Source organism: Mus caroli, unplaced genomic scaffold (assembly GCF_978045245.1).
Source record: "Mus caroli unplaced genomic scaffold, Mus_caroli_1 scaffold_8, whole genome shotgun sequence".
Classification (NCBI taxonomy): Eukaryota; Metazoa; Chordata; class Mammalia; order Rodentia; family Muridae; genus Mus; species Mus caroli.
In genome coordinates, this window is record NW_028227263.1 from 139,292,721 (window position 1) to 139,312,038 (window position 19,318).

General features: G+C 44.3%; 1 protein-coding gene across 1 annotated transcript; it reads right to left on the bottom strand.

The window, feature by feature from the left end:
• Window positions 1-595: 595 nt before the first annotated feature.
• Window positions 596-1,522, bottom strand: LOC110297653 (olfactory receptor 5AR1-like). The gene has a single exon (XM_021166542.1). The coding sequence runs from the start codon at window positions 1,520-1,522 to the stop codon at window positions 596-598; it is 927 nt and encodes a 308-aa protein (XP_021022201.1).
• Window positions 1,523-19,318: the final 17,796 nt, after the last annotated feature.

The following is a 19,318-nucleotide window of genomic DNA, read 5'->3' on the forward strand; positions in this document are numbered from 1 at the left end:
TATATGAATATCTAATGCATCATTTTCCTAGGAAGAGGCACAGAAACACCTACTCGGCCCACTCAGGGCAGTGGCTGAACAAAGCAGTGATTCTATCCAAGTCTGGTTTGATGGCCAGTGAGTTTATTAGAGTGAATTACAGCACCATTGTTGTGGGGTTAAGTAGGGGAATGTGGACACCTTGGGCAGCAGCTTCACTTCAGCATGGCCATAGTCTTGGGAACGCTGTGTTACTGTGGGCCCCTGCACAAAATGCTGGCAGCTACCCCAAGTCTCTTTGCTTAACCTTTGTGAGAGTCTTTAGTGATTCTAATAAGTTTCTTGTGAGTGCCTCAAGCCATCTCCATTCCTTGACCAGGCCACATGTTTCAGTCTGGAGGAAACAGAAACACTAGAAAGTGGACAGCCACGGAAGTAAACTACCAGTCAACACATGGGCTAATAAGTAAACAGTTTGCCTTGGCCCCTATAAAGCAGCACAAGTGGCCAGTAACTATTCCAGAGAGTAACAGTGGCCCTTCTGATGGTCTTCAGCATGGTTTCAAGAGGAAAAGTAAGCTGGTTTCTGGACCTTCCCATGTCTAAGTGCCAGGTTCTAGGACGGCACCTGTGGATAAAGCTTCCGCAGAGCTGCTTTCATGTCCTTGTTTCTGAGGCTGTAGATAAGTGGATTCAGAGTTGGCATGAAGATAGAATAGAATATAGCGGCCATGCGCCCTTGAAGTGGGGAGTAGTGGGCTGTGGGCTGCATGTAGGCTGAACTTCCAGTGCCATAAAACAGAAGCACTGTGGCCAGATGGGAGGAACACGTGGAGAAGGCCTTCCAGCGGCCAGCTGCAGAACGGATGTGAACCACTGTGTATACAATAAGAACATAAGACAGGCAGGTGAGGGCAAAGCAAGTCATGATGACACAGCCACTAACTATAAAACCTGCAGCCTCATGGCCTTGGGTGTCACCACAGGCTAGATGCATGAGTGGGGGGATGTCACAGAAGAAGTGATCAATCGTGTTGGAACCACAGAAGGGCAATGAGAAAGTGTTGACCATGTGGAAGGTAGAAAAGAGGAGGCCACTGACCCAGGCCACCATTACCAGGGACACACAGGTCTGAGAACTCATGGTTACCCCATATGTCAGGGGTCTGTAGATGGCTAGACAGCGGTCAAAAGCCATGGAAGTGATGAGAAAACATTCCAGAGAGCCAAAGCAGACAAAAGCAAAGAGTTGAGATGCACAGGCTGGGAGGGATATCTCTTTGGTATCTGCCATGGTAGCCACCAGGGCCCGAGGCAGGGTGGTGGATGTAGAACAGAGGTCCACTAGGGAGAGGTGTTTGATGAAGAAGTACATGGGTGTGTGCAGATGAGAGTCAAGAGTCACAGCTATCATGATAGAGACATTCCCCAGAACCGCAGCCAGGTATATGAGAAGAAAGATGGCCATGCTCAGCAACTGTAATGCAGGAACAGTGGAGAAGCCCTGGAGAATGAACACAGACACTGTGGAGAGATTGGCCATGGTGTGTCTTTGGAAACTCGAAACAAGGAGTGGGCATGAAGAGAATCAGCAACCATAGCAAGGACCTATGAGGAAAGGAAGAAAAAAAGATGTGAGATACGTATCTTTACAGCCTTGATCAGAGGTGCTTCTTACTGGAGTGGACAGTGATGAATGCAGAGACATATTGCCATTGAAAGCATTGACAAATGGCTGTGAGTGCTCAGCCACAAATGGAACACCTTTATCAACTCTCTCTCAGGCACCATGGAACATCATGGGATAGGGGGCAGAGAGAATGTAAGAGCCCAGAGGATGGGAATGGGGGAACCGGTGCTCTGAAGAGCTGTCCTCTGACCATGACATGGCTGTTGCACACATGACCGAAAGCACCTGTGGTTACCTACACAAGATCAAGTGAGACATAATTTCAACATGGATGCGTGTGAAGGCTTCTGAGGTTCCACCTCTACCTGAGGAATAAATGGTAGTTATGGTGGTGAGTCCCTTTTCTTTGAGGTGTGATCACTGGTAGGTTTGCCATGCCCCAGTGGATGGCCCCAAACCCCAAACATATGGGCAACACTAATAGAACTCAGTTTGCTAAAATTAATGATTATGTAAGAAGGACACGAAGTTGTGAAGGAGACATGGGGGGCGGTCTGGGAGGGAGTTGGTGGGGGAAGTGAGGGGTGAATTTGATTGAGATACATCGTATACATGTATGAAAGTTACAAAGAAAGAATAAAAGCATTTTTAAAACAATTCATTGCCTTTGGAGAGAATGCCCATGTTTCTTCCTTAAAACCCACATGTGTTTCTTGTCTTCCACTGAGATCCCAAACTCCAATACCTACAGAGACACTGCATATGGAAGAGAATGAGGTTTGCCAGTTCCAGATCTGCCTGTAAAATCTCTCATTTTCCTATATTGTCAATTAATTAAAATGTAAAAACCTATGCCTATCCGGTTAGGGAGGTGGCTCCATTGTAAGGTTCTTGCTAGATATGCATGAGGACCTAATTTGGTTTTCAACACCCACATGAAAAAGCTGGTCTAGTGACATACATTACACCATCCCACCCACCCCACCCCACCTCACCCTGCCCTGGGGAGGTAGGAGGCTTGCTGGCCAGGCCTTCTAGTAAAATTGACAGTAGTAGGTTCAGTAAGAGATCCTGTCTCAAAAAATAAGCTGGAGAGCAATAGAGGAAGACACTTTGTATCTGTCTATGGCTTTCATAGTTCAGTGCTTTGGTCTTTTTCTTTTTTCTTTTTTTTTTTTTTTTTTTTACCATGCATCCATCTATTTTTTTCCTCTATTGAGGCAAGATCTCATAAAACTCAGGTTGGCTTTAAATTCATTTAAAGTAGTGGTGGTGCATGCCTTTAATCCCAGCACTTGTGAGGAGGCACAGACAGGCATATCTCCGTGAGTTTGAGGCCAGCCTGGTCCACAGAGCCAGTTCTAGGACAGCCAAGGCTACACAGAGAAACCCTGTCTTGAAAAACAATCATTGTGTAGCTGAGGATGACCTTGAACACCAGATCCTTTTACTGCACTTCTCTAGTGTTAGGATCAACAGTATGCGTGCTCATACCTAGGTTAGGTGGTACTGGGCATTGAACCCAGGGATTCATGCATGCCAGACAAACACTATCAACTGAACCACATCACCAGGCTTCCATGCACACTACTAGAAAACTCCACGGTATTTTAGGTGGAACACCCAGTTTGGGATCTAATGGTCTGCTCTCCTTCCTCCAAAGCAGAGATCATTTCTTACTCATCTCTTTACTCCCCAGCATCTCCTGCTGGAAGCAGCACATAGCTGCACCTAGTTCTCTATTGCTCACCTGTATGGTGTGGTGCAGAGACACCAATAGGCTACCTGTGCTCTAGCCACACTAGTCACTGGGCAGGGTGACTGCCAAACACCACAGCTTCATCCCAATGCCTTTCCCTCCCTCACTCACCAGTTCTTAGCTTGCTCCCCAGGTATGGCTGGAAGACCCAGACCATGCCATTACTTCAAAACAATCCAGAATCATGCCAGCTGCTTGGCTGGGACCCCCTGGCTCTCCTGTCCTACTCATAAGTAAAAATACTAAGCAAACACCACCATCTGCTCCGCCCTTAGGAGGCTTCCCAGTTTCTCTCCTTCCTCTTTCCAGGAAGATGCTGTCCCTCTTCAAGATATAGGCATCTACATGAGATGGTTTACAAGCATAAACTGAGGGACTATACTTATTTCAGTGGAATCATCAGACAGCAACCTCATGTATTAGTGCTCTGAGAGACTGAAATGCACAATGATGTTCCAAAAACAAAACAGAACACTTACTAGCAAAGATAAATCAGTGGGTTTAGTGCTTGCTGCCAAGACTGACAACCTGAGTTTGAACTCTCGGAAACCACATGGTGAATAGAGACAGCTGATTCCCACTAACTTACTTTCGGTGTGTTGTGTGTGTGTGTGTGTGTGTGTGTGTGTGTGTGTGTGTGTCTGTATCTGTGTGTGTTTAGCATGTATCTCCCACAAACAGTTAAATAAATGAAATGCAAAAATAACCCAAAATAACAAAAACCTACTAGAAGAAATACAGCATCCACCCAACAACTTCACTGCCTTTTGGAGAAACTGATTTGCATGTGAATTGTTTCCTGTTGTGTGGTGTGCAGAAGGATAACCATCACTATGCTGTTATTATCACACACACACAGTTTGCCAGGGATTCTTTTCATTTGTAGTAGAGTTAGCAATGACATTGTCCCCACCCCCACAGCTCTTTGGAGCCCCAGGGAAACTTCCAAGACACAAGGGTCTTGTCTTATTGGGAATCTGAACTTTTTCCTTCTGCTAGAGAATGTTATTTGTTAAGCTTTCTGTGGTTGTTTTAGAGTTTTGTTTGTTTTGGTTGATTGGTTGGATGACTGGTTTTGGATTGTTGAATCCCCTTTCTTTTAATGATAGGATCTTATGGTAAGAAAAAAATGGGAATAATCCAGAGGTGGATTGTTCAGGGTCCCCAGACCCACTCTTCGCTAATTAACTGCTCTACTTTCTTGTTTCGTTATCTGCAATGCAATGGATTTTAATCTTCCACTAGTGTGTTTATTTGTGCGTAAGTTGAGCACACATTGATGACACAGTGCACCTATGAAGACCAGAAGACAACCTGGGAGTGTCAGTTCACTACCTCCATCACACAGATCCCTGGGACTGAACTCTGGCCATTAGTTGTGGGAGCAAACACCTTCACACTGAGCCATCTTGCTGACCCCCGCAATATTTTCTTTGAGACAGGATCTCATGTTACCTAGACTGCCCTTGAACTCACTAGCTTAGAGGGTTCTTCAACACATCTTCCTCCCTTCAGCTTCTCAAATACTGGGATTGCACATGTGCACCACTGTGCCTGGTTTTATGCAGTACTGGACATTGATTTCAGAGCTTCATGCAAGTTAGCAACTGAGATAGTCCCCCAGCTCCTTCATTGGCAATGCATAGAGCTAATACTCTCTCAGGCAGTTGCCATAATAACTAAATGAGGTTAGCTGGTGTACAGATAAGCCATTGAGGGACTTTATTATCTCCATCCACACCATCTACATCTCTCATAACTTTACAAAAGCCACCTCCATGGCTGTGAGTAGCAATAGCTGTAAGTGGACAGAGCCTCTAGGTTTGAACCTCATTTCTTTCATTGGCTAATGAGAGTTCACAGACCATTGATTCTAGGATGAAATGATATTCTGTGTGTGTGTGTGTGTGTGTGTGTGTGTGTGTGTGTGTGTGTGTGTGCATATATACACATATAAACACATGGATGCATATTTATGTATACCTGTATGCATATATGCATAAATACATATTACACACACAGCTGTATATCAGCTCTCCCATCTCCCCAGGCCTGGCTCTCAGAATTACAAGGAAGGCATTCCTGTCTCACAGGTGAGAAACTGAGGTTTAGAGAGGAGGAGGGAGAACATCCTGTGTCAAGGTCTCTCTCACTGCAGACTTTGTGGTACATCAGTCAATCAAGAACCAGCTAAAGGCTGTGGGAACCTGACTTGGCTCTGAATGCTATTTCTAGCATCCTCTTACCTTCCCAATCACCCAGGGAAGGAGGACAGCCACCTCTTTATCCCCATTTCTCAGGCAGAAACCAGGCAGAGAGGTGAAGGAAATTGTTCAACTTCTCATAGTTACTGCAGCCGAAGTCCTCTGAAGAAGATGTGGGTATTCAAAGCCCACAGACTATTTGAGCTTGACTGACAGATGGAATCTTGCAGATAAAGAACCAGAGTTGTCACAATCTATCTCTAGGTCCTTCTTATAATATCAACCTCTTCATCCAACATTTCCCTTACTAGGTACAATTACAAGCCAGGCTATTCCAGGACTCAAGAGGGTCAAGATGTGAAGGCCAGCATCAACTACAGAGTGAGTTTGACTGAGGCCAGCCTAGACCACAGGAGATACTGCCTCAGTAAACAGCCCCACAAAACCTTTTGGGTTTTATGCCCAGCCCAACAGACCCCTAGCATCTAAAACAGATGGAGAGATTACCCACCTAGTTAGCATGCCTGTCTGATATAACTACTTTTGACCCCCTTTAGTCTTGTAACTGTAAAGATCATGTCAGTTCTACAGAGAGAGCATGTCCTTCAGGATAAAGAATAGCTGTGAGTCTGTGTTCCTGAGTGATGGTGATTTGGCTAAGAGTAAATGACCTCTTTGTTCTCTATAGAGAAGATGCATTTTTTTATGTTCATGTTGTGGTGAAGGTGCATGTCCCACCCCCACAGTTCACAATGTGCATACCTCTGCTGTCTCAAGCATCCCGGGCAACAAAATGGCAGCTGCTTAGAAATTTGTAGCAGGGATACCTACCTGGCTGCTGACCACTCTCCTCATACAATAGGTGAAGCTGAACCCTATTTCGTGCTGGGATGGGTTCATAGGAGGCAAGTTCTTTGATGGGGGCTGGTTGACTACAGACCCAAGATGAGAATTCTGTACTCAAGAATGAAGGCACTTTTTAAGCCACAGCAAGGATGGCTTTGGGGATGTACCAGGTCTGCTGAATTTCTTATGATTGGCACTGAGCCACAGCTCCACCTCTGGGTTGTTTCTCAGCTTTTCTTGGGAGTTTGCCCAAGCTCACCCCTGGGACCTTGTGTCCTGTGGTAGTTCTAAGCTCTGAGAATGAGGCTCTTCAGCAGACAGGAGGAGATCAGCCCTGGCCCCAGCTGTGACCTTTCTAAAATTCTGGTAATACTCATGGGAGTAAACATTGTGATACTATTTACTATTGTGCCTTTCTAGGTACTTTGCATTTAAAACTATCACAGACAGATATTAAATAGGAATCACACATAAAATACCCCTTTCTTTAAGCTGCTGCAGATAACTTCATGCTGTAAATGAAAAAAACAAGGTGTCCATTCTCACCTCAGCAGACTTTTAGGCTGATTTCTACCTTATGTGGTCCAGGACTCGTCCTTCTGTAAATGCCATTCTTATACCTTTCCCAAGTATCCTAGGCTATTGTTTGGAGAGATGGATCACTGGTTGAGAGCTGTTGCTGCATAATTATGAGGGGCAGAGTTCAGGTTCTAGCACCCATAAAACAAACCAGGCATCCTGTGCATGCCTGTAACCCCAGACGTGAGGTGGGCAGAGACAGGAGGATGGCTGGGGCCTGTGGGTTTCTAGTCTAGCAGAGAAAATGTAAGACCCAGATTCATGGCGAGTCCCTGCCTCAAAGGAATTAGTGGAGGCAGAGAGAAGAGGACACACAACAATCTTCTGGCCTTACATACCCCGGCATGTGCACCCATTCCCACATGAGTATTTTAAAATAAACATTATATATATGGATATGTGTGTGTGTATGTGTGTGTGTGTGTTTAACATCTCTAAGATAAACATCTTGGGTTTATATATAAACATGCATATATATGTGCATGTGTATGTATATAAAAACATACATATATACACATATGTATGTGTTTACATATATGTATGTATATATAAATATTTGTGTTTATATATACATATATAAGAATATATAAACCTAAAATGATTATGAACATATATATTTTTATTATTATTATCTTTAATCTCTTTTTACAGTCCAGTCATTATCCCCCTCCCAGTCCACACTCTGACAGTTCCTCATCCCATTCCTCTTCCACCATCTTCAAGAGGATGTCCCCATACCCAAACACATACACACACACACACACACACACACACACACACACCACACTCCCTGCCAGACCTCCACATTTCCTGGGGCCTCAAGTCTTTGAAGGGTTAGATGAGTCTTCTCTCATTAAGGCCAGCACTCTGCTACATAAGTGTTGGGGGTCTCAGTCCAGCTAATGTATGCGCCTGGTTAATGACTCAGTGTCTGAGAGATCTCTGGGGTCCAGGTTTGTTGAGACTGCTGTTCTTCCTATGGGGTCACCCTCCTCCTTAACTACTTCCAGCCTTCCCCTAATTCAACCACAGGGGTCCCAGACTTCAGACCATTGGTTGGGTATAAGTATATGCTTCTATCTCAGTCAGCTGCTCCTTGGGCCGTTCAGAAAACAGCCGTGCTAGGCTCCTGTCTGTAAGTCTATGAGAGGAAGCCTGGTCTTTGGTTGAGCTGAAGGATTGATGCCCTGGAGACCCAGAAGAGATGGTAGGAGCTTCCTCTGCTCCCAGAACCAGGCTCCTGTCACATAGCTGCAGTGCCCACCTAGATTTGTGGCCTTCAGTCACATAAAGACAATGCCCCCAAGTCCTTCTACACATAGATGACGCATCCCTAACATCTCAGACCAAAACAATAAGAAAAGAGATATGCCCTGTGGTCACATAGGCTCAAGACAGAGATCTCCATGCTAATGGGTACCTAGAGGCCTGGAGGGCATTGCCAATAATCTTCCCTTCCCAGACATTCCTCCTTGCAAAAAGATATTTAATCTCAGGCCCACACTGAGAAGTGGAATATGGTTTTACACATCCACTTTCTACCATGACAATAAATTTCTCAGAACCATGGACTGGCTCTTTTCATCGAGATCTGCAGTGGGGAACCATGGAGAAGGCCTTTGCCTACAAAGCCATAGAAGGCCTCTCTGTGCTCCCAACCACCACTGACACCAAGCCTTCTGCCTTCAAGCCAGGGACAATCATCACCCTGAAACTTGCCAGAGCTCCCCTTTTCCCCCTGGCCCCAGGATAGACCCAGCCCGATGGACCCCACTCTGTTCTTTGCTCATCCGTGAATCCCAGCAGTGTCTGGATGTCCAAGAGCCTGAGAACCCCACAGACCCGGTCTCATTACAGGTTCAGAGATCCCCAAACCAGCTCCAGTTCTCCCACATCTCAGACTGTGAATTCCCACCCCAGGAGCACTGCCTCCCTGCTTCTCTACAACCCATCACATGCCCAGTGCTGCATAGGATGAGTGCAGTTAAACTCGCCGCCTTCTGCCTCCCCAAGCGGACAGTGCACTGTGGCAGAGCCAATGTGGGACCCACAACTCTACAGACCTCCTTTCCCACAGTCTCCTCCCCATTTTTGTCCCTTGCAGTTCTTGTAGACAGAAACAATTCTGGGTCACAGCCTTTGACTGTGGGATGGTGTTAGTTAGGCTTTTGTTGCTGTGCACTGACTCCATGACCAAGAACTCTTCTTATAAAGACATTTAACTGGAGCTGGCTTACAGTTTCAGAGGTTCAGGAGCATGGCAGCATCCACGGGGCATGGTGCAGGACACGCTGAGAGTTCTACCTCTTAGTCTGAAGGCTGCTAGCAGAATATTGACTAGGATGAGGGTCTTAAAGCCCACACCCACAGTGACACACCTACTCCAACAAGGCCACACCTACTCCAACAGAGCCACACCTTCTAATAGTGCCATTCCATGGGACTAGAATATATAAACCATCACAGATGGCATCCTACACTTGATGCCCTGTCTTTCTACCTGAGGTGGATTCTACAAGTTCCCCTCATCACTGTTGTGCCTTTCATCTAAGGTCCATCCTTGGAGTCTTGAGATTCTCTCACTTTCCAGGTCTCTGGTACATTCTAGAGGGTAGACTAGAATGAATCCTGAAGTTCACTCTGCTGACCCTTGGGGCTTCACTCCTGGTGCCCCCACCCAATACCTGATCATGTTCCCCTTTTCCCCTGCCCCTCTTGTTCCCCTCTCCCACCCAGTTCTTTCTCATTCTCTCTCTCTCTCTCTCTCTCTCTCTCTCTCTCTCTCTCTCTCTCTCTCTCTCTCTCTCTCTCTCTCCCTCCCTCCCTCCCTCTCTCTCTCCCTCCTTCCCTCCCTCCCTCCCTCTCTCCCTCCTTCCATCCCTCCCTCCCTCCCTCCCTCCCACCCTCCCTCCCTCTCTCTCTCTGCCTGCCAGTCTGCTTTCTTCTCCCTCCCAAGTGAGATTGAAGGATCCTCACTTGGGCACATTGACTTAACCTTCTTGAGTTCTGAGGATTAAGCCTGTACTTTTTTGGCTAATATCCACTTATTAGTGAGTATATTCCATGGATATCCTTTTGAGTCTGAGTTACCTCACTCGGGATATTTTCTAGTTCCATCCATTTACCTGGAAAACTCAAGATATTCTCGTTCTTAATAGTTGAATAGTATTCTGTTCTGTAAATGAACCACATTTTCCATATCCATTCATCTGTTATGGGACATTTGGGTTGTTTCTAGCTTCTGGCTATAACAAATAAGGCTGCTATGAACACAGTGGAGCACACAAATAAGGCTGCTATGAACACAGTGGAGCACGTGCTGTTGTGGCATGGTGGGGCATCTTGTGGTTGTATGCCCAGGAGTGGTATAGCTGGGTCTTCAGGTATATCTATTTCCAATTTTCTGAGGAATCTCCAGATTGATTTCCAAAGTGGGTGTACCAGTTTGCAATCCCACCAGCAATGGAGGAGTGTTCCTCTTTCTCCACATTCTCACCAACATGTGTTGTCACCTGATGTGGAGAGCCGTGCCGTGAGCAATCGCCATTATAAGATGGCGCTGGCTTCCACTGTGCTTAACTAGTAAACAAGACTTGTACACCGGTGCGAGAGTGAACTCACGCCTAGTCACTGCCCATCTCGGGGTGAGCAACTAATCAGGTGCTGACACGCTAAATCAGATGCTGAAATGCCACGCTGAGGGCTATATAAGCAGCACCATTTTCCGGGTTCTGGGTCTTTCCTCCTGAAGAAGCAATAAAGCTTTTGCTGCAGAAGAAGCCGGTTGTCCAAGTGTGTTCTTGCCGGCAAGAATGATAGCTTGGGACAAGTGGTGCCGAGAAACCCGAGAACTTCACACCATCACCGGTGCAAGGGAGATCCCCCGTTCACGGGCCGGATCCAGAACTGCGGGACACGTAAGGCTCTGTAAGGTATGTTCGGTCTTGAAATTTCTCCAGTGTTAGAGGCCTTTTTGTATGTTTTCACGGGGCTCGTTCTTTTTCTTTTGATCACGTACTGCTTCCACCCCTGGAACTGCTGACTGGTTCTCAGTAGTGGTCAGGCACAGTTAGATGACAGGGCAGCGAACCTGCCACTCCGTAGTGACCACCTTACAGTTGATCTTGAGGCAGTGTGGACTAAAAATTGCCACTAAGACTATAGAGGGTTTTGTTAAAGAGATAGGTCGCGTAGCGCCGTGGTATGCATGCTCAGGGTCATTAACTATCGCCTCTTGGGAGAAACTGAAAGGAGATCTAGTTAGGGAACAGCAGAACGGCAAACTTAAAGCAGGGACCATGACATTGTGGAAACTGGTAAGATTGTGCTTAACAGACAAGGATTGTCAGCAAATGGTTGAGGCAGGGCAGAAGGTCCTGGAGGAGGTTCAAGACAGTCTATCAGAGACAGAGCAGGGAGAGAGATTAAGAGTTGAGAGGAAACAAGGTGCACCGAAGAATAAAGGCCTTTCCACAGGCCTTGAGCCCGAGGAAAAGAGAAATAAGGGAAAAATGCCCTGGGAGAGCTTAGAAAAGGGGATGGAAAGGGAGAGAAGAAGAAAGATCGAGCTGGGGAGGCACATAAGGGAAGGAGCCTCTATCCGCCATTAGATGAGTTCAAGGCACTAGCTGTTAGTAGCTCAGAATCAGATGAGGAGCTTGGCCCCTCTGAGGAAACAGACTTAGAGGAAGAAGCAGCTCGCTATGAGGGAGAAAGATACCAGCCAGATGAAGGACAAGCTAATCAGTCACAGAATAAGACAAAAGCAGCTAGAGACAACTGTCAGTTCGCTGCGCAGTCTCCGGGCCCTCGACCTCTGGGTCCTAGTGCACCTCCGCCCTATGTGCAGAGGTATCATTCACCTCCGCCCTATGTGCAGAGGTATCATTCAGACTCATTCATTCCAAAAGAGGAACAGAGAAAAGTGCAGCAAGCATTTCCAGTCTTTGAAGGTGTCGATGGCAGGCGCATTCATGCCCCAGTGGAGTATATACAGATTAAAGAGCTTGCTGAGTCAGTCCATAACTATGGAGTCAACGCCAATTTTACTATAGCGCAAGTCGTAGAGTGTTTGATGGTTCTGGACGTCCTTGAAACTTTCCCGGGACCGCTCAATATTGTATCTGATTCCTTATATGTGGTTAATGCAGTTAATACACTTGAAGTTGCTGGTTTAATTAGACCCTCTAGCAAGCTTTTTCACATTTTTCAGGAAATTCAGTCAGCCCTGTTACATAGAAGACATCTTGTGTATATTACTCATGTCAGGGCTCATTCTGGCCTTCCTGGCCCCAGATCTCATGGAAATGACTTAGCAGACAAAGCCACTAGAATCATGGCTGCTGCTCTGTCCTCACAGACAGAGGCTGCAAGGGAGTTTCATAAACACTTCCACGTGACAGCTGAAACTTTACACCACCGTTTCACTTTAACTAGGAAGGAAGCTCGTGACATTGCCACCCAATGTCAAAATTGTTGTCAATTTCTGCCTACTCCTCATGTAGGGGTAAACCCCCGAGGCATCAGACCATTACAGGTCTGGCAAATGGATGTCACTCATATTTCCTCCTTTGGAAGAAATCAATATTTACATGTTTCCATTGACACCTGCTCTGGTGTTATGTTTGCTACACCTTTAACAGGTGAAAAAGCCTCTCATGTTATACAGCACTGTTTAGAAGCTTGGAGTGCCTGGGGCAAGCCCACAATTCTTAAAACTGATAATGGGCCAGCATATACCTCTACTAAATTTCAGCAATTTTGTCGTCAAATGGATGTCACTCACCTGACTGACCTTCCTTATAATCCTCAAGAACAAGGCATTGTGGAACGTGCCCACCGTAACTCAAGTCTTATTTTATAAAACAAAAAGGGGGAGTTGATGAGACTCTGCCCTCAGTGCCAAGAGTAGCTGTATCCATGGCACTCTTCACACTTAATTTTCTGAATCTTGACGAGCAAGGTCACTCTGCAGCTGATCAACATAGCTCAGATCCTGATAGACCAAAAGAAATGGTGAAATGGAAGGATGTCTTATCTGGTCTGTGGAAAGGCCCGGATCCTATTTTAATAAGATCCAGGGGAGCTGTCTGTGTTTTTCCACAGAGTGAAGACAACCCATTTTGGCTGCCAGAACAACTCACCCGCAAGATATTAATCAAGGATGGTGTGGAAGATGCTGACCTCCCGAGGACTGCTCCTGATTCTGACAATGCTGAACTTGTCTCAGGTTCCTAGTATGATGGGCGAACAGAGATGGGCCATTCTCTCGGCTTTCCCTAAACCAATGCCAGTTCACCATGATGCTATAGTTTTTCCAAAATTCTTTACTACTAATAAAACAGTGGATTTGCCATATCTACCCTATGATCCCACCCGAGCACCATTAGGAGAAAATTGCTCTTTATTAGAATAGGGTTCTTTATGTTTTCAAATTAATGGACCAGGAAAATGTATCAACCTCACAGCCCGAGCCTTAGGGATGTTTGATGAGCAGTGAGGAGGCTGGGTGAGCACAACCCAAGATATTTCCAACGCAGATGTAACCATTACAAATTGGACCTTCTGGCAGGAGGCAATTTGGGTTAATGGTACATTTCTACCACCTAACTTTTCAAACAAAGAATGTCCCCACCAACCAAGAATAGCCCCCCATTGTAGCTTGGAAGATGAAGGGCTGATCCTGCCTTGGTCTGATTGTCAATCCTCCATCACTCGTTGGGCAGATCAGAGTAAAACCTTTTCCTTTTCTCCCAACATGATGGTTGACCCAGAGAAGGAATTTGCTATGAGACAGGGACTTTTCCTACAGGACTATAGACTGCATCCCTTTCACAAGTGGGTGCTCTGTGGAGTCAATGGCAGTTGTACAAAACTCAATCCTTTGATCTTTATCCAGGGAGGAATGGTTAGAAAGGCCTCTTTTACTGGCATCTCAAGATTTGTTCAGTATTGAGGAATAAATGCTGCCTCCCTGGACTCTGATGGATATACCAGATATACTAATTCCTGTGTAGAGATCACTGGGTTCAATAAAACTTTGGTAAACCAGACTAATTATCTACCTACCCCAGTCTGTGTTTACCCCCTTTCTTGTTTATCCTTTCAAATGATTCATTTGAAGTCTGTTCCAATGATTCTTGTTGGATTTCTCAATGTTTGGATGTAACAAAGAACACCCGCGCCATGGTGGCCTGGATCCCACATTGGATCCCTGTTCCGGTGGAAACACCCTCCACCTTATCCCTGTTTAGAAAAAAAGAGATTTTGGCATTTCTGCTGCCGTGATCATAGCAATTTCAGCCAGTGCAGCTGCTGCTACAGCTGCAGGGTACGCTATGGCTAGTACTGTTCAATCAGGCACAAAAATAAATCAGCTTTCACTCCATCTGACTGATGCCATCAATGTCCAAACTTCTGCTAGTGCCCAGTTGAAGGGAGGGCTGATGATTTTAAATCAGCGCCTTGACCTGGTTGAGGAACAGATATGTGTCCTATACCAGTTGGCCCAGTTGGGTTGTGAAAGAAAATTGGGTATTCTGTGTATTACCAGTGTCCAATATGAAAATTTTACTCGTGCAGCTAATCTGTCTAGACAGCTTTCCTTGTATCTTGCAGGAAATTGGTCCGAGGGGTTCGATGAGACTCTTGAGGCCCTGAGGGTGGCAGTTTTAAGGATTAACTCGACTCGAGTAGACCTGTCATTGACAGAGGGCCTCTCCTCCTGGATTTCATCTGCATTTTTTTATTTTAAGGAATGGGTGGGGGTAGATTTATTTGGTGCTGCCATCTTCTGTTGCCTTGTGTTCATGCTCTGGTTGGTTTGCAAGCTCAGAGCCCAACAAACACATGACAAGGTCGTGATAGCTCAAGCACTTGCTGCCATAGAGCAAGGGGCCTCCCCTGAAATTTGGCTATCTATGCTCAAGAATTAGTTGGCATTTGAGTTCTTCATTTTTTGGCTGGCTTCTTTTGTAGAGTTCGCCCTAGGTCATTTAGTAGTTACTGTCACATAGCACTGCGGTATCCAGGGACAGGCAACTTTCCTCACGCACAGATCAACCTAAAACATGGGGCCCGGTGGCGATAGGGTTACCCTATGACGGGAAAGGCTGTGACATTAGAGGAACGACCTAAGCCAGGAGCCACAGCGGATGGACATAATTACACAGACCTAGTCCAGCCTCATTTTAATAAAACAAAAAGGGGGAGATGTGTAAAGCCATGCTGTGAGCAATCGCCATTGTAAGATGGCGCTGGCTTCCACTGTGCCTAACTAGTAAACAAGCCTTGTACGCAGGTGCGAGAGTGAACTCATGCCTAGTAACTGCCCATCTCGGGGTGTAGTAATGAGGTGATGGGCGAGCAACTAATCAGGTGCTGACACGCCAAATCAGGTGCTGAAACACCACGCTGAGGGCTATATAAGCAGCACCATTTTCCGGGTTCTGGGTCTTTCCTCCTGAAGAAGCAATAAAGCTTTTGCTGCAGAAGAAGCCGGTTATCCAAGTGTCTTCTTGCCGGCGAGAACGCTAGCTCGGGACAACCTGAGGTTTTGATCTTAGTAATTCTGATTGGTGTGAGGTGGAAACTCAGGGTCTTTTTGATTTGCATTTCCCTGGTGACTAACATTTCTTTTTTTAAAAAAGTTTTAATATTTTTATTACATATTTTCCTCAATTACATTTCCAATGCTATCCCAAAAGTCCCCCATACTTCCCCCCCCACTTCCCTACCCACCCATTCCCATTTTTTGGCCCTGGCATTCCCCTGTACTGGGGCATATAAAGTTTGTGTGTCCAATGGGCCTCTCTTTCCAGTGATGGCCAACTAGGCCATCTTTTGATACATATGCAGCTAGAGTCAAGAGCTCCGGGGTACTGGTTAGTTCATAATGCTACACCTACAGGGCTGCAGATCTCGTTAGCTCCTTGGATACTTTCTCTAGCTCCTCTATTTGGGGCCCTGTGATCCATCCACTAGCTGAATGTGAGCATCCACTTCTATGTTTGCTAGGCCCCAGCCTAGTCTCACAAGAGACAGCTCACCCACTGTAGCCATGCAAAATGGTGGGCCATCTCCAGAAAACCCACTTGCTTGCCACAGCCTTTCCTAGATGGCGTCTGACAGAAAATACAAAACACACCTAAGTATATGCTTTAGTAAATTAAATGGAGGAGCTGCTCAGTGATTAAGAATGTTCACTGTTCAGTCATCATGAACACAGATTGGATACCAACATCCATGTAACAAGCCAGGCACCCCATACATGGCTGTGGCCACAGTTCCAGAAACAGGAAGATTGCTGGGGCTTTCTGGCTTCTAGGCTAGGTGAGAACACAAATGTTCCAGATTCAGGGAAAGGCCCCTGCCTCAAAAGTATAAATAGAGGGTGATAGAGAAGGAAATGTGTTGTTCTCTTTCAGCCTGTCCATACATACAGGTGTATACACCACATATATATGTACATACAATTGGACAGAAACAAATAAACAAATCTTTAAAAAATAGATATGATCACTCACATACTCCGGAATGATATGATGGCAGGAAAGAGAAAGCTGGCCACATTATATCTGCAGTCAGGAAGCACAGAGATGAATGCTGGGGCTTAGCTCACTTTTTGTTGTTGTTGTTGTTTAGCTGGGATCCCAGCCCATAGAATGCATCTTCCAATTTCAATTAATTCACTCTAGAGATTCCCTCACAGATATGCCCAGAGATTTTCCTTCAAGGTGATACCAGTTCTTTCTAGTTGACAACTGACTTAAACTAAAACTTAAACAAAAAATTTGACAATGAATTTAAAAACTATCCAATTACTCATAAAGATAAAAATTGATTCTCATACCGATAACATACATACATACATACAAACATAAATTTACATATTATATAATTCTATAGGTGAAAAAATATATTGTGAAAAAATGTGACTATATAAAAAGAGGGTATGTTTGATCTTCTAAATAGATGGGGAGACGACTCAGTGGTTAAATCCCTTGCCATGCAAGCATGAGCTCAGATCCACAGAAACCAGGTAAATGTGGATATGTGTTGTGGCCTCAGAAGGTAGAGATAGGGAATTCCCAAGAGCAAGCTTGCTAATCAGTACAGTCTATTGGACAGTTATTCTACAGAATCAATGTGAAGATGTACTTTCATGTAGTAATGCTGTGTAGCTGAATATGAATGCTGGCCATATGAACATTTATGCCCCAAATGCAAGGACACTCACATTTGTAAAAGAAGTGAAACTAAAGCTCAAAACACACATTAAACCACACACAATAATAGTGGGAGACTTCAACACACTACTCTCATAATGGACAGGGCATTGAAACAGAAACTAAACAGAGACACAGTGAAACTAATAGAGGTTAAGAACCAAATGGATTTAAAAGATATACAGAACATTTTACCTTAAAACAAAATACCATACTTTCTTCTCGGCATTTCATGGTACCTTTTCCAAAATTGACCATATAATTGGTCACAAAACAAGCCTCAACAGATACAAGAAGATTGAAACAATCCCATGCATCCTATCAGATCACCACAGAATAAGGCTAGACTTTAAAAATAACAGAAAACCCAAATGCCCATGGAAACTGAACAACTCTCTACTCCATGATAACTTGGTCAGGAAAGAAATAAAGGAAGAAATTAAAGACATTTTAGAATTCAATGAAAATGAAGGCACAACACACCCAAACTTATGAGACACAATGCAAGCAGCGTTAAGAGGAAAACTCATATCACTAAGTGTTCTCATAAAGAAATTGTAGAGATCCCACATTAACAACTTAACAGCACACCTGAAAACCCTAGAACAAAAAGAAGCAAACACACCCAATAGGAGTAGAACTCAGGGCAGAAATCAACCAAATAGAAACAAAGAGAACAATACAAATAACAACCCCAAAAGCTGGTTCTTTGAGAAAATCAACAAGATAGATAAACCTTTAGCCAAACAAACTAAAGGGCACAGAGGCAATATCCAAATTAACAAAATCAGAAATGAAAAGGGAGACATAACAACAGAATCTGAGGAAATTTTAAAAATCATCAGATCCTACTACAAAAGTCTATACTCAACAAAAGTGGAAAATCTAGAAGAAATGGATGATTTTCTAGACAGATACCACATACCATAGTTAAATCAAGAGCAGGTAAATGATCACCCAAGGAAATAGAAGTCATTAAAAACCTCCCAACCAAAAGAAAAAAAAAAACCAAAAAAACAAAAAACAAAGCCCAGGGCCAGACAGTTTTAGTAAAGAATTCTTCTAGATCTTCAAAGGAGAAACAATACCAATACTCCTCAAACTATTCAATAAAATAGAAACAGAAGGAACACTACTAATTCATTCTACGAAGCCACAATTACTCAGGCACCTAAATTGCACGGAGTCTCAACAAAGAAAGAGAATCTAACCAATTTCACTTAGGAGTATCAATGCAAATACACCCAATAAAATTCTAGCAAACTGAATCCAGGAACACATCAAAATGATCATTCACCATGATCAAGTAGGCTTCATTCCATGGATGCAAGGTTGGTTCAATATATGAAAATCCACTAACATAATCCACTATATAAACAAACAAAGAAAAAATCACATGTTCATCTCATTAGATGCTAAAAAAAAAAAAAGCACAGCCAGGGCTATACAGAAAAACTCTGTCTCAAAAACAAAAACAAAAACAAAAGCAAAAACAAAAACAAAAGCATTTGATAAAATACAACACCTCTTCATGTTAAAAGTATTGGAAAGATCAGGAATTCAAGGCCTGTATCTAAACATAATAAAAGCAGTGTACAGCAAACCAACAGCCAATATCAAGTTAAATGGAGACATACTTGAAACAATCCCACTAAAATCAGGGACAAGTCAAGGCTGCCCACTCTCCCTGTATCTATTCAATATAGCACTCAAAGTTCTAGCCAGAACAATAAGACAACAAATGGAGATCAAGTGGATACAAGTTGTCAAAGCAGAAGTCATGGTATCACTATTTTCAGGTGATAAGATAGTATATAAATCATCAACCACAAGGAACTTCTACAGCTGATAAACAACTTCAGCAAAGTCACTGGATATAAAGTTAACTCAAATAAATCAGTAGCCTTCCTTTATATAAATGATAAATACAGTGAGAAAGAAAATAGGAGAACAGTACCATTCACATTAGTTACAAAAATATAAAATACCTTGGGGTAACTCTAGCCAAACAAGTGAAAGATCTGTGTAACAAGAACGTCAAGTCTCTCAAGAAAGAAATAGAAGACCTCAGAAAATGGAGAGATCTTCCATGCTC

Bases quoted from the DNA above. Each gene is read 5' to 3' on its own strand.
- LOC110297653 (XM_021166542.1), bottom strand. From the start codon at position 1,522: ATGGCCAATCTCTCCACAGTGTCTGTGTTCATTCTCCAGGGCTTCTCC.